This window comes from Chiloscyllium plagiosum, unplaced genomic scaffold (assembly GCF_037043375.1).
Source record: "Chiloscyllium plagiosum isolate Xiang-an unplaced genomic scaffold, Cpla_swu_hap1 HiC_scaffold_12, whole genome shotgun sequence".
Lineage (NCBI taxonomy): Eukaryota > Metazoa > Chordata > Chondrichthyes > Orectolobiformes > Hemiscylliidae > Chiloscyllium > Chiloscyllium plagiosum.
In genome coordinates, this window is record NW_028270150.1 from 22,328,517 (window position 1) to 22,342,292 (window position 13,776).

The 13,776-nt window shown below is 42.7% G+C and overlaps 1 protein-coding gene across 5 annotated transcripts in view; it reads left to right on the forward strand.

The window, feature by feature from the left end:
- Positions 1 to 13,776, forward strand: part of LOC122555394 (cell adhesion molecule DSCAM) — a 706,376-nt gene that overhangs the window by 85,217 nt on the left and 607,383 nt on the right. For all 5 annotated transcript variants that reach the window (XM_087992496.1, XM_043701363.2, XM_087992497.1 and 2 more), the window contains exons 2-3: positions 5,607 to 5,924; positions 10,783 to 10,929. In XM_087992496.1, the coding sequence (XP_087848622.1) occupies positions 5,681 to 5,924; positions 10,783 to 10,929 (391 nt within the window). In that variant the 5' untranslated portion in view covers positions 5,607 to 5,680. The remainder of the gene's footprint in view (positions 1 to 5,606; positions 5,925 to 10,782; positions 10,930 to 13,776) is intronic.

A 13,776-nucleotide genomic window follows, 5' to 3' on the forward strand; every position in this document is an offset into this window, starting at 1 on the left:
CTCTTTGCAGATGCTGCCAGACCTGCTGAGTTTTTCCAGCAACTTATGTTTTTGTTTCTAATTGACAGCATCTGCAGTTTTTTTCAGTTTTTATAAAGTAGAACAAAGGTCCAATACTAACTGGTGGAAATTTGACATTGCAATCACTGCAAGTGATCTAATAGTTAGAAAGCAAATCCCTGATTTTTAGTCTGTGGAATAAAGAACAATCACTTGATCATTGAAACCATGCCCCATGTATGGAGATTACAGTACAGAAACAGGCCATTCGAGACAGTAAGTCCTTTCATTCTCCAGTTAGGCTTCCTTTTATGTTATTTCATCCCAGTCCATAAACATGTCCTCCTCTTTCTTTCTTGATCACATACTTAGGGCAGGTTGGTGGCTCAGTGTTTAGCACTGCTGCCTCACAGCACCTGGGACCCAGGCTGGAAGCCACCCTTTGGCAACAGTCTGTGTGGAGTTTGCATGTTCTCCTCGTGTCCGCGTGGGCTTACTCCCATAGTCCAAAGATGTACAGGTTAGGTGGATTGGCTGTGGGAAATGCAGCGTTACAGGGATAGGGCTGGGTGGGATGCTCTTTGGAGGGTTGGTGTGGAATCGATGGGCTGAATGGCCTGCTTTCACACTGTAGGGATTCCATGATTATTGAACTTCCCCTTAAGGTCCCTCTATGCTATTTATTTTCACTTTTCTGTGGGCAGAAATGTACAAGCCCTCCTGATGGTGAGTTTGAGGGTGGCAGAGGAGAGAGCCTGCAGCAAATTGCTTGTGTGGCCTTACAATTTGTTGTCCCCCACCCCCAACCTTCAAAATGCTCATAATCCCTTAGCGGGATGGAATGCTCCTATATAGACCCATCTGCTCACGTGTGCACTGATTGAAGGACTGGTGTGGCCTGCAATTTATTTTTAAGATGATGTCTTTGTGGGTCATAAGTAGTAAGAACGATTCTTTGGCTCCTGGAAGAAGAGTTCAGGGTCTTCCCAGTGATAGATTCCACTCCTGCTTTGTGCCCGGGATTCCCATTCACCAGATGCAATTACCAGAAATGCCACAGGCTCTTTCCAATGGTCTGTTCTGACCATCTGCTGGCACACTCCAGCTGCTCCTTCCCACTGATTTGCAATCATTCTTGTCAGGTTCAGGAAAGTGTCTGATATATATTAATGAGATCCTGACATTAGGTTTTGTCCACACTGCCTTTCCCCAGCTCACCTTGCACCCCTATTTAAAATAGACACCAAAGGCTAACGTCTTACTTGAGATGAATTTTGGGAAGTGGCAACCTTTTAATCAAAAGTGAGCCAGAGACATAGCAATATTGCATTTGATGGCTGGTTAGCTATATTTGCAGACCTTAATTCACTCAAAATCATTGCCACTGTATTATTGATGGTGTTTCACTAAGTGTACCTTTTATAATATTCCATTGTTCATCCTCCAAATATTTGCTGAAATATTAATTAAAAGAGAAGGAATGCCTAAAGGGAGAGCCTACAGTACAAAGTACTACCCAACATGCATTATTGAACAAACAATGAAGAATGTAATCCTGCATTCTAAGAGCTATCTTTGATTCTGTGAGGCATTCTCCCTCCTGTGGAGACCCGTCGTTGATGGTCTTTTGTTGCTGCATCTGTATATTGTGAGTTAGCTTGAGCCTATTCGAGGGTCCCTATTAAATTATATGGACATCATCATTTCAGATTGCCTTCGGTAGATGATATAAGATGAGGCAAGGGGTAATCTCCGAACTGTATCAGGTACCACCAGATGGACGCCCCTTGGGGTAGAAATCCATCTGGGACTGAGCAGTGATCAGAAAACTGGTCACAACTTGTCAGCAGTTGGCACTAGATGGACACGGATGAATTGCAGCAAAATCCATTTACCTTGCCACATATTAATACATTGTACAGATATGTCTTCAAACTTTAATCTATGACTTATGGTCATTTTCTGTTTATTAATTTCTGCTGAACAACCCAAGCTCACTTTTTGTTTTTGTTTTATTAAATTTGTCTGTGTCATGCAGGAACCTGGCAAATCGATTCCCCTTTCTGTTCAGTTTCTGGAAAATGGTATTGCTTGATAGAATTAGATTTTAACTTCAACTAAGTTCTTTTCTCTTAACCCCTCCCCCACCCTCCAATCCATAATGCATAGGCCCAATGTTAACTGATTCAATAGGTGGGTTTGGGTCAGTTGCTGGGGATTAAAGTCCTGGAAATGTTTTATGATACAAGCCCACTTTCCCTCCAGCCCATTTCTGCTTTAAACTGAGGTCTGAAGGAGAGCAGGTGACCAATCTGATCCAATGTGATGGATTAGAATTTTAACTATGACAATGTGGCCATGTGCATCATTACCATTCAGTTTTGAAATGTAATAGCTGTTAGTCAGGGTTCCAGAGCATCAGGAATACATGTGTTAGTAATTTCTTTATATGTGTTTTTGTACTCATCCTGTTCTGAAATCTTACCTCTGGAGCAGGTGGAACTTGAAGCCTCCATCAAAGTTTTACTTGCACATCCACTAATATCATTTATTGTATCCGTTGCTCCCGATGCGGTCTCCTCTACATTGGGGAGACTGGACGCCTCCTAGCAGAGCGCTTTAGGGAACATCTCCGAGACACCCGCACCAATCAACCACACCACCCCGTGGCCCAACATTTCAACTCCCCCCTCCCACTCTGCCGTGGACATGGAGGTCCTGGGCCTCCTTCACCACCGCTCCCTCACTACCAGACGCCTGGAGGAAGAACGCCTCATCTTCCTCCTCGGAACACTTCAACCTCAGGGCATCAATGTGGACTTCAACAGTTACCTCATTTTCCCTTCCCCCACCTCACCCTAGTTCCAAACTTCCAGCTCAGCACTGTCCCCATGACTTGTCCTACCTCCCTATCTTCTATTCCACCAATCCACTTCACCCTCCTCCCTGACCTATCACCTTCATCCCCTCCCCCACTCACCTATTGTACTCTATGCTGCTTTCTCCCCACCCCCACCCTCCTCTAGCTTATCTCTCCACGCTTTAGGCTCTCTGTCTTTATTCCTGATGAAGGGCTTTTGCCCGAAACGTCGATTTTGCTGATGCTCCTCGGATGCTGCCTGAACTGCTGTGCTCTTCCAGCACCATTGATCCAGAATCTGGTTTCCAGCATCTGCAGTCATTGTTTTTACCTTGAAGCCTCCTAGTCTAGAGACAAGGACGATATCACTGCACCTCAAGAAGCTTTGAAAAATATTGTTCAGATACATTGATGAAGATATTGGTAAATTAGATATTTATCACAAGAGAGGGCTTTTGTGGTAGTGTTCCTTACTTTGAGCCTGGAGATCCAAATTGAGGTCCCACCTGCTCCAGAGGTATGTAATAACATCTCTGAACAGGTAGGATAGAAAGCCTCATTATAATGAGAGATGGAGTGTCTTTGGAGAGGAAGCATGTGATGTTTACTGGTATACTTCAGGACTTCTGTCCCAGGTGGGCCCCACATAGATTAGAATGCGTACGCACTACCCAAGACCAAACCTGTTCACCTCAGTTTCATTTGGAATTTTGACTCTTGTTACAGTGCTCCTTTAAGGAGTTTTCACATATTAATTTGACTTGATTTGGATCATTTAATATGTTTTTATAAGAGACTGGGAGGGTGGGGCTATTGTGGCACAGTGATAAAGTATCAGCCTCTGGGCCTTCGTAGTTCAAGTCACACCAGCCCTGGAAGTCTGTCCTGACGTGTCTGAACAGGTTCAGTGAATAAACCCATTTAGGGAAGTGTTCATGTCCACTTTCATATTTTGCTGACTGGTTTGGGATTAGATTAACATCCAGCAGCGTTCCTGAATGGGGATCCGATGGATTCTAGTTCTTCACACATACGCTGGAGTGCTTTCACACCAATGCCTCCCAGAGCCCAAAGCTGTGCAGGTTAGGTGGATTGGCCATGGGAAGTTGTCTGTAGTCTCCAGGGATGAACAGGTTAGGTGTATTAGTTAGGGATAGAATGGGGGTTTGAGTGGGATGCTCCCCAGAGATTGGTGTAGGCTCATTGGGATGAATAGCCTCATTTCATGTTGCAGGGATTCTATGATTTTGCTGCATATGTAACCTCTAGTGCCATCCTCACAAGCAACCTTCTCCCTGAGACTTTCAGCCTCCCCTCCAACATCAATATACCACAGTCTCTCTCTCTCTCTCTTTTACCCAAAAGTCCACAACTCCAGCACACCACGCCCCAAAGCCCCCTGACCCTGTCAGGCTGCACATATAGTTGTAGCTGAGGTTTTTGTTTATTTATTTATGGGATGAGGACACCGCTGGCTGGCGAGTATTTATTGCCTGTCCCTAGTTGCCCTTGAGAAGGTGGTGGTGAGCTGCCTTCTTAAACCGTTGCAGTCCACCTGCTGTGGATTGACCCACATTGCCATGAGGGAGGGAATTCCAGGAGCTTGATCAACTACAGTGAAGGAATGGGGATATATTTCCAAGTGAGGATGGTGAGTGCCTTGGAGGGGAACTTGAAGATGATGGTGTTCCCATATATCTGCTGTCTTTGTCCTTCTATATAGAAGTGGTCATGGGTTTAGAGTGTCTTTGATGAATTTCAACAGTACACCTTGCTACACAAAATGTAAGTCATGTATTCGCCCAACTTACAACCTTCCTTGTCTTCTGACATCCAACTACCCCCCTCCCCTCACTGTTTGACCTTTAACTCCAGTCTCTTCCTCAGGTCTCTCTGGGTGACCCAGCCTCCTGATCTTGCTTCCTTCGTTTCAATTCCCACCCCTCCCCACTTCCCCGAACAGGTTGATTCCTACTCGCCTGGTTCTCAATGCAGACCTGCTGTGATAGCTTCCCCCCATAATCTCCAGACCTCCCCCCAAACTCCCATAGTAACTCTTTAACTGGTGAAGCAGCTTGACAGTCGACAGTGGGACATATTATGGTATACAATCAAATAGATGTCGTTATGTTTGCTGCAGACATACCAAGGGGTGTAATGTTGCAATATGTCATGTGATTCAGACACAGTGAGGAATCTTCCAGATCAGCTTTGTGGACAAGTTTCCCAACTGTGTATCACTGCTACCAACTTCTCAACTCTTACTAAATGGATTTAGGTATTTTTGGGTTAACCAATCTCTGATGTGTGGTTGATGCCTTGATGTTTATATTTGATTTGATTTGATTGGATCTGATTTATTATTGTCATATGTACCAAGATATAGTGAAAAGTATTATTTTGTGTGTTAGCCAAATCAAACCTTACAAAAGTACATCAGGGTAATAGAACTGAAAGCAGAATAAAGTGTTATTGTTGCAGAGAAGGCGTAGAGAGAGATCAACTCTACTAGATGGGAGATCCGCTCCTAAGTCTGATAACAGCAGGGAAGAAGCTGTTCTTGAATCTGTTGGTAGTAACACAAAGGGAAAAAACCAGCAGGATTAGCACCTGCTGACTCAGTGGAGAGTGGTACCCAAGTCACCAACTCATAAAGCTAGCAATTGAGTCTTTTTTTCAGTCAAAAAGCATTCATTTGTTTTTGGTTACATTTTGAAACAAGTAAAATTATCTGTCTTTGTTACAGTTGCCAGTGAAGATCTGCAATCCAGCTTATACTTTGTCAATGGATCTCTGCAAGAGGTAGTCTTCGCCAGTACCATGGGGACATTGTTACCATGCCCTGCATCAGGGAATCCCCCAGCCACCCTGCGCTGGTACCTAGCAACCGGGGAAGAGATGTACGATGTCCCAGGGATCCGACACGTCCATCCAAATGGCACTCTCCAGATCTTCCCTTTCCCTCCTTCGAGTTTTAATAACTTGATCCACGACAATTCGTACTATTGCACAGCAGAAAATCCTTCAGGGAAAATTAGAAGTCAGGATATTCACATTAAGGCTGGTGAGTATCATACTGATAATTTTGGATAGTGAGAGCGATAATGATCATATTACAATCGGAACCCTCTGCAGGCGAACTAGGGACCGTGACTGAGTCACAATGTTGAAATTCTTTTGGATTACGTATTTGCTTAGTAAGGATTATAGGGTTGAACAGCACTGAAGAAGGCTATTTGGTCCTATGTATCTCAGCCAGTTCTTTGCTACCCAATGAGTCTCATTCCATCACTCTATTCCCACAAACCAACTATTTTTCATTTTCACACTTGTATGAATTAATTTTCCAAAATATGATTGAGTGCTATTTCACTTATTATTTTGGGCAATGCTTGCTGCTTGAAAAGAATTCTCCTCACATCTCAGATCTATGTCCTCTGGCTACTAACCGACCAGCCTGTCTACTTCAGAGTTCTGTAGTATCTCCACAAACAGAAGTCCCTCACCATTGGTCCAAGTCTAATAAATCTTTTCTACTCTCTTTCCAAGCACTTCACATATTTCCTAAAGTGTGGTACCCAGGACTGAAAACAATTAGGGCACATGACAATGTCACAGAGGATCAGGCTAATGCTTTCAGCCTCAGCTTCAATCCCACCGGAGAAAATGGTGGAAGGCTGAAATGATGGGAATTGGATGGAAGAGGAAGTTCTATTTGTGGAAGTAGGGGGAGGGGATGCTGGGCTGTATGGTCAATCCTCCAATGGGATGGCGGGGGCGGTCTATCATGGATGTGAAGTAGAAAAGGCGTCAATTGGAGTTGTGTGGAGGATGGTGTGGGAGTGACCTGTAAATCCAGGTGAGGGAGGAAGGTCAGGGGTCAAGGTTGTGAGGAGGAAGAGACCTGAGGAGAGGTACTTCAACGGCTTCTTGGGGGAAACATGAGGAGGCAGAAGAACAGTCAAAGCATAAGGGATCAGACTTAAAAGGTTAGGGGTGAATCAAAAGCTTTGTTTCAGTGGACTTGAGTTTAGGGGGCAGTGGTTCACAGTGAGGAGTTCACTAGTAGGGGAACTACTTGATCATGGAGATTTCATAGGAGGGAGATGTGAAGGAAATTCTCAATCCAATGGGTGGTACGGTGGCACAGTGGTTAGCACTGCTGCCTTACAGCGCCAGAGACCTGGGTTCAATTCCCACCTCAGGTGACTGACTGTGTAGAGTTTGCACGTTCTCCCTGTGTCTGTGTGGGTTTCCTCTGGTTTCCTGCCACAGTCCAAAGATGTGCAGGTTAGATGAATTGGCCATGCTAAATTGCCCATAGTGTTAGGGGTATGGGTGGGTGGCAGATCGGTGTGGACTTGTTGGGCCGAAGGGCCTGTTTCCATGTTGTAAGTAATCTAAAACAATCTTTGCCTTGGGGAAACTTTTAAGGCTTTTCTAACACTTAGGAATCTAGACTGTTGTTAATGCTGAAAAGCTGCAGGCCACTGAGACTTGCAGACTCATTATCTAACTGGAAATTCTAACTGTCTACCTTGAATGGGGCTGTTTGCCCACCTGCCCTCCAGCCTCCATTGAAACTGGAAATGGTTGGCATTGATGCTGGTTTGGGTCAGCAGACAGATTTGACAGACAACATCTCAGCCTTACCGCACACTTCTCACACACAAACCTACCTTCCCTTTAGGATAAAATCTTCCTCATGTTCAGTTCAGGTTCAGATGGGAGAAAAGTTATCTCTTCACAAACTTTGCAATTTGCCCTTGAAACTTACTGATGGATAGGTTTAAACGTATTTTTAAACAGTGTAGCAAATTAAAAATAAATACTGGATTGCGAGAAATATGTAACAGGTACTTCAGTGCCTGAAACAGGCACAAACTGGTTAATATCTAAGGGGAGACCTTTTGCAAATGTCATTTTCAAATAAGAATGTCTCCTGTGACATCATTATTAATTGCCCATCCATACTTTCTCTTGCAAAGCCACCTTCTTGAATTACTGTGTTTCATGGGAGCACTTTAACTCCAGTCATTTCTTCCAGTCTATGAAGGAATACACTTCATGCACCTTTGCAGTTCTGATGGCTATCTCCCAAAACAGAGTTTAATTTCTTTACTCCTTTCACTTCCTCCTTCAGAATTTTCGTTTTACCGGAAGTGTTCATTTTCCTTTTCTGAGCTGGTGTCGAGTCATAGTGATGCACAGCATGGAGACAAGCCCTGCTGTCCAACTTGTCCATGCCGACCAAATATCCTAAATTAATCTCAACCCATTTGCCAGCATTTGGCCCTTATCCCTCTAAACCTTTCCTATTCATATACCATCCAGAAGCCTTTTAAATGTTGTAATTGTACCAGCCTCCACCACTTCTCCTGGCAGCTCATTCTGTACATGCACCACCCTCTGTGTGAAAACATTATGCCCTAGGTCCCTTTTAAATCTTTCCCTTCTCACCTTAAACCTATGCCCTCTAGCTTTGGACTCCCCTACCCTGTGAAAAAGACCTTAGCTATTCACCCTATCCATGTCCTCATGATTTTATAAACTTCTATACGGTCACAACCCAGTTTCTGATGCTCCAGGGAAATTGGCCTCAGCGCATTCAGCCTCTCCAAACCCAGCAACATCCTTGTAAATTCTTTCTGTACCCTTTCAATTTTAATAAGATCTTTTCTGTAGTAGGGAGACCAGAATTGAACATAGTCTGACCAGTGTCCTGTATAACCACAATATGACATCCCAACTCCTATACTCAATGCACTGACCAATAAAGGCAATAAATGGAGGTTCAAGTAATGAAAGAACAGTATACTAACCTCATGCACCATTCTTCGATTCCATAAAGCCAGTTGAACTGGAGTCCATCTTTACACATGTCTACATTTATTTACAAAGTTACACGTTATAAGCATATACCTCCTTTGCCATCAATGGTTGTGTCAATCTGTTTATACTTATATCAGCTCAGGTGAATTATCAGTTAAGGCCTACTAACTTCAAACAATTGAAGAGTCTTTTAATATCTAATTAACAGGAATTGATATCTCAAACGTATGGAAAATCCATGTGCAGACCAATTGAATTGAGTTTTGATTAAATTATTCTGTGTAACTTTAATTGCCTGTATACTCAAAATCTCACTCTCCTCCTCTTGGACTCATTTTCATACCAGACTTTGATCACCTGACCTATTTGCATCATTGGCAGGGCCCGCACCCTTGTCTAACCCATCTCCCTTGCTCCTGGCTTGACCCTTTTCTCTCCCTCCCAAGGTTCCCCTTGTCTTTACTTTCCACTCCACCAGTTATCACATTTGAAGAATCATCTGTGCCATTTCTGCTACCTCCAAGATGCCACCATAAAACATATCATCCCCTCCCCTCCCCCGAATATCTCAGGGACCGTCCCTTTTGTGATGTCCTTATCCACTTCTTCAGGACGACTAATTGTTCCTTATCCACCATGGCACCCTCCTATTCAGAACTTCCCCTTTAACCTCCCCTCTCCTCACTGTGCTAGGCCCGAAATATACCTTCCAGCTGAAGCAACATTTTACTTGTTCTTCTTTTGATCTAGCTTATTGCATTCTCTACTCACAAGGTGGTCTCCTTTATATCGGTGAGACATTTGAGGAACACCTCTTCTTTGTTTAGTCATTAACAAGATGTGGGCAATACTGGTTGGGCCAGCATTTGTTGCCCTGTGGGCAGTTAAGAGTCAACCACATTGCTGTGGGTCCGGACTCACATGTAGGCCAGACAAGGTAGGAATGGCAGTTTCCTTCCCTAAAGGACAATAATGAACCAGATGGGATTTTCTGACAATCATCAATAGATTCATGGTCATCATTAGAGTCTTAATCCAGACTTTTACAAAATTCAAATCCCACCATGGTGGGATTTAAACCTAGGTCCACAGAACGTTTCCTGGGTTACTGGATTAACAATCCATCTTGAATACCACTAGGTCGTTGCCTCCCTAGGTTTGTAGGAATGACTGTAAGCCACCTTGCTGTCATGCTGTTTCCATCCTGGGCCTGATGTAGTGCTCTAGCTAAGTTCAATGCCATCTGGAGGAACCTAATTTTCCATTTACACTTTACACTCTTCAGGACTTCACAGCTTGAACACTGCCTCCATTTTGATTACACCACATCGCGGCTTGTTTTTGTCTTTGTTGATTTTACCCCCGGCATTATTGACCTACTTTCTCCTATTTAAACCTCTCATTTACACCTATTTTACAACTCAATATATCCTTTACCACCACGATCACTTCCTTTGTCTTTTGCCGTGTGCACCTACATCACCTGTTCCACTCACTTCTCTCCCCTTTCTGTCAACACCATTTTCCAATTCCTTTCATTCTAAGGACTCCAAAAGTTAACAATATATCGCTCTCCACAGATGCTACTGTGTTTCTCCAGCATTTTATGTATATATCTTGTTGCTTGACTTGGTATCAATTTAGAGTATTTTGTTATATTAAGGGGACAATGTAAATGCAAGTGGGTATTGTTGCTTAATGGCACAATGGTTAGCACTGCTGCCTCATAGTGCCAGGCACCTGGGTTCACTTCCAGCCTCAGGTGACTGCCTGTGGAGTTTGCACATTCTCCCCGTGTCTGTGTGGGTTTCCCCTGGGTACTTCGGTTTCCTCCCACAGTCCAAAGATGTGCAGGTTAGGTAAATTGACCATGCTAAAATTGCACATAGTGTTCAGGGATGTGTAGATTAGGTGCATTAGTCAGAGGAAAAAGTAAAATAATATGGTTGGGGAATGGGTCTGGGTGGGTTAGTCTTTGGAGGGTTGGTATGGACTTGTTGGTTCCAATGGCAAATTGTAGGGATTTTTTATTCTCTATGAATATTGGTACTGTTTGATAACGTTAATCCAATTATAAATTTTGTCCTCAGTTTTAAGAGAGCCCTATACAGTCCGCGTAGAGGACCAGAAAGCCATGCGGGGGAACGTAGCAGTCTTCAAGTGCATTATCCCCTCCTCTGTGGAGGCTTATATCACTGTAGTGTCATGGGAGAAAGACACAGTCTCACTTGTCTCAGGTAAGGTCAGGTTTTGCTTCTTTTGTACCTGCCCTAAGGCAGAAATGTTCATTGTGACAAAAGAAATGCTTTGCTCTGTGTGCAAATATTCAACTTCTTCACACACTGATTGATAATCCAATGAATGCAAGCATTGAAACTGAAGGATTGTACATTTTTTAACTTCCCTGCTCATCAAGCCTAATATTTTATGTGGATTGCAATGGTAATGGAACTTCTGGACAGCTCCAAAAATGTGGTCATAAGGTTTTGCTACTGTCCAGTGACCCAATTTGTCAGAGTAAGATATCTGAGGCAACTCTTCTAACGCTGGTCTCTAGAAGTAAGCTTGGTGCTTGTCATGTGAATTATTGAGCATCCACCATATCTTCTTCAATCTCTAAATTTTCCAATGAGGAATTCAATGAGGTTTTCTCCAGAAGGTAAACTGGAGAGGTGTGCGATTGATGTGGAGGTGGCTTTGCCTTCATCTGGAATGGGTTTGCTCTGATGATCCATTTGGTAAATGGCAAGATGTGGCCATGGAAAGCTGTGAAGACTCTTCATTGCATAGGTTATATGTTGTTTGACAGCTTCATATTAATAATGCTGCATTTCACCTATCAGGTAAGCCATTTGGAGGAGGCATAACTAACTCAGCTTTCTGTAACTTCAGCATATATAGGATTGTGAATCACATACGAGGACTTGAAGCAGTTACTGTTACTGTTGTTATTTGTCTTCATTCTGGACAGGTTGGACAGTCTCTGATGACTGGCACAGATTCACAGGGTGTATTCCCTCACTGGTGTGAATTACATGACAAATTATATTTTAGTGCAGCTGATTTACCATGGCGCTTATTTTTCTAAATGTAAAATTTACATTATGATACTCTACAATTCTACAAAGTGTCTGTGGTAACTGTGGGAAATTGATGCGGTCAGTGATTTCTAGCGAGTGTTACAAATTTGCACAACTCGGTGCCCCTGGCATTTACCCAGGTGACCAAGAATTGGTTAGCCAATATTGATGTGAAGCTGCTGGTGTTGGACTGGGATGGACAAAGTTAAGCATCACACAACTGCAGGTTATCGTCCAACAGGTTTATTTGAAAGTACAAGCTTTTGGAGCGCTGCTCCTTCATTAGGTAGCCTGACGAAGGAGCAACACTCCAAAATAAACCTGTTGGACTATAGCCTGGTGTCGTGTGATTTTTAACTTTAGCCAATAATGACATACAGCAACCATGCATGATCCTGACTCTGCCCAGCAGTGTCCTTTGATGCTAAGTGACTGAACATTTACTTCCCAGTGGACAATTTGAAGTTGTCTGATCAATGGATCTTGTCTGTGATATCGAGTTGATTATGGAAGATCTCAATCCACCAGAATGCCTTTCACAATGCAAGAAATGCATTGATCAATATTCATTCATTTTTCCCCTTCAACATAAATGCAGAAAGCTTTTTTTTATGTCTGACATTGAGGTTCCTCTAAACTATAATCATTTGAATCATAATGTGGCCCTGAGCTTCACATTCAACAATTACCCGAACTTATGACTCTATCCTGACTCCAGAAATTATGTCTAATGCTGGGCTGCTCTCTTTTTAAGAAACACATTGTGATTTGTGCTCTGTGGTATCTCACAGCCCTTTCTAAAATGGGGAATGATTACATTATGGCTGTGGATCTCTTAAGAGGAAAATAATGACTAGACTGTTCAACAGTAATGGCTATAGCTTATTTCTCTTGTTCACTAATCAGCAGTTCGGGAAAAGTTGCTCCCTAAAAAAAATTATGTAATTTGTGATGCCTTCTTGTGAACTTTGATTGAATGTTCCTCATTTTCACTGAGAGATTATCAAGGGAGTAGAGAGTCTGAGCAAGTGACAGCATTGTGAACAGTTATCTAAGAGTGGGATCAGTGTATGAAGCCCAAGAGACCATCCTGAAATCCTGCAAAGGTCATGAAGCTTATTAACCTTTGCTTGAAACCATGGCGATTAGAAACAGAAAAAGTACAGAACACTCTCCAATAAAGAGACTCTGCCCTCCTGCTTCTAATAGTCTGGTTATTTTTAAACCTGGATTTGTTTTAAAATTGACCAAAAAATGCACACTGACCAATATGTAAATGGAATCTGATCAATGAAGAAGAATTAAAGGGCTTGGCCTTTCCATCATTTCTTTGGTGGTGGACAAACCCAGCCTTTTGTCTGCAAAAAATATGGCAAAGTGTTGTCTTATATAATTGATCCAGCGCGATCCCTCCAATTGATCCACTGCAGACATTTATTGTTACTGAATGCTGTGGCAAAGATGCCAGCAAACACACTGAGTTTGATTTAACTGGGGTCACAATCACTTGCCTACAATTTTAAGGTCTATAAATATGTCTACATTTAATACCACTGAGGAGATATTTATAAAGAGGCATGTGTCAAGGCAGGGGTCAGGAAAACTACTGACATTTGCTTGAAAGGTCAGCAACAGGTAAGAGTAGTTGGTAAATTGCTCAAATAATTTTATGGTTTTTTTTAGTGCATTTGTTCAATTGGTTAATGGGGGTGTGATGAAAATCAGACTAATTTTCTTAATAAATAAAGGTTATAGATATGGGAATGTTCCCCTTTGGTATCCCTTTGAGTGCACCTGCACCACTGGATATTCAAAGCATTTTTTCTTAATCTTGATTTTGCTTTTCTAATGTTAAAAGTATGACCTCAGCACCTGAGGAAGCCAGGCGTAGTATATGTGAGATTGTACCAAAATGTCTGAGGTTGAGAGAATTTATTAATAATCTCCTTCACCCTTCCCATCACCAGAAGCTTTGAGTTGTCACAAACTCTTCCCTTATTCTAT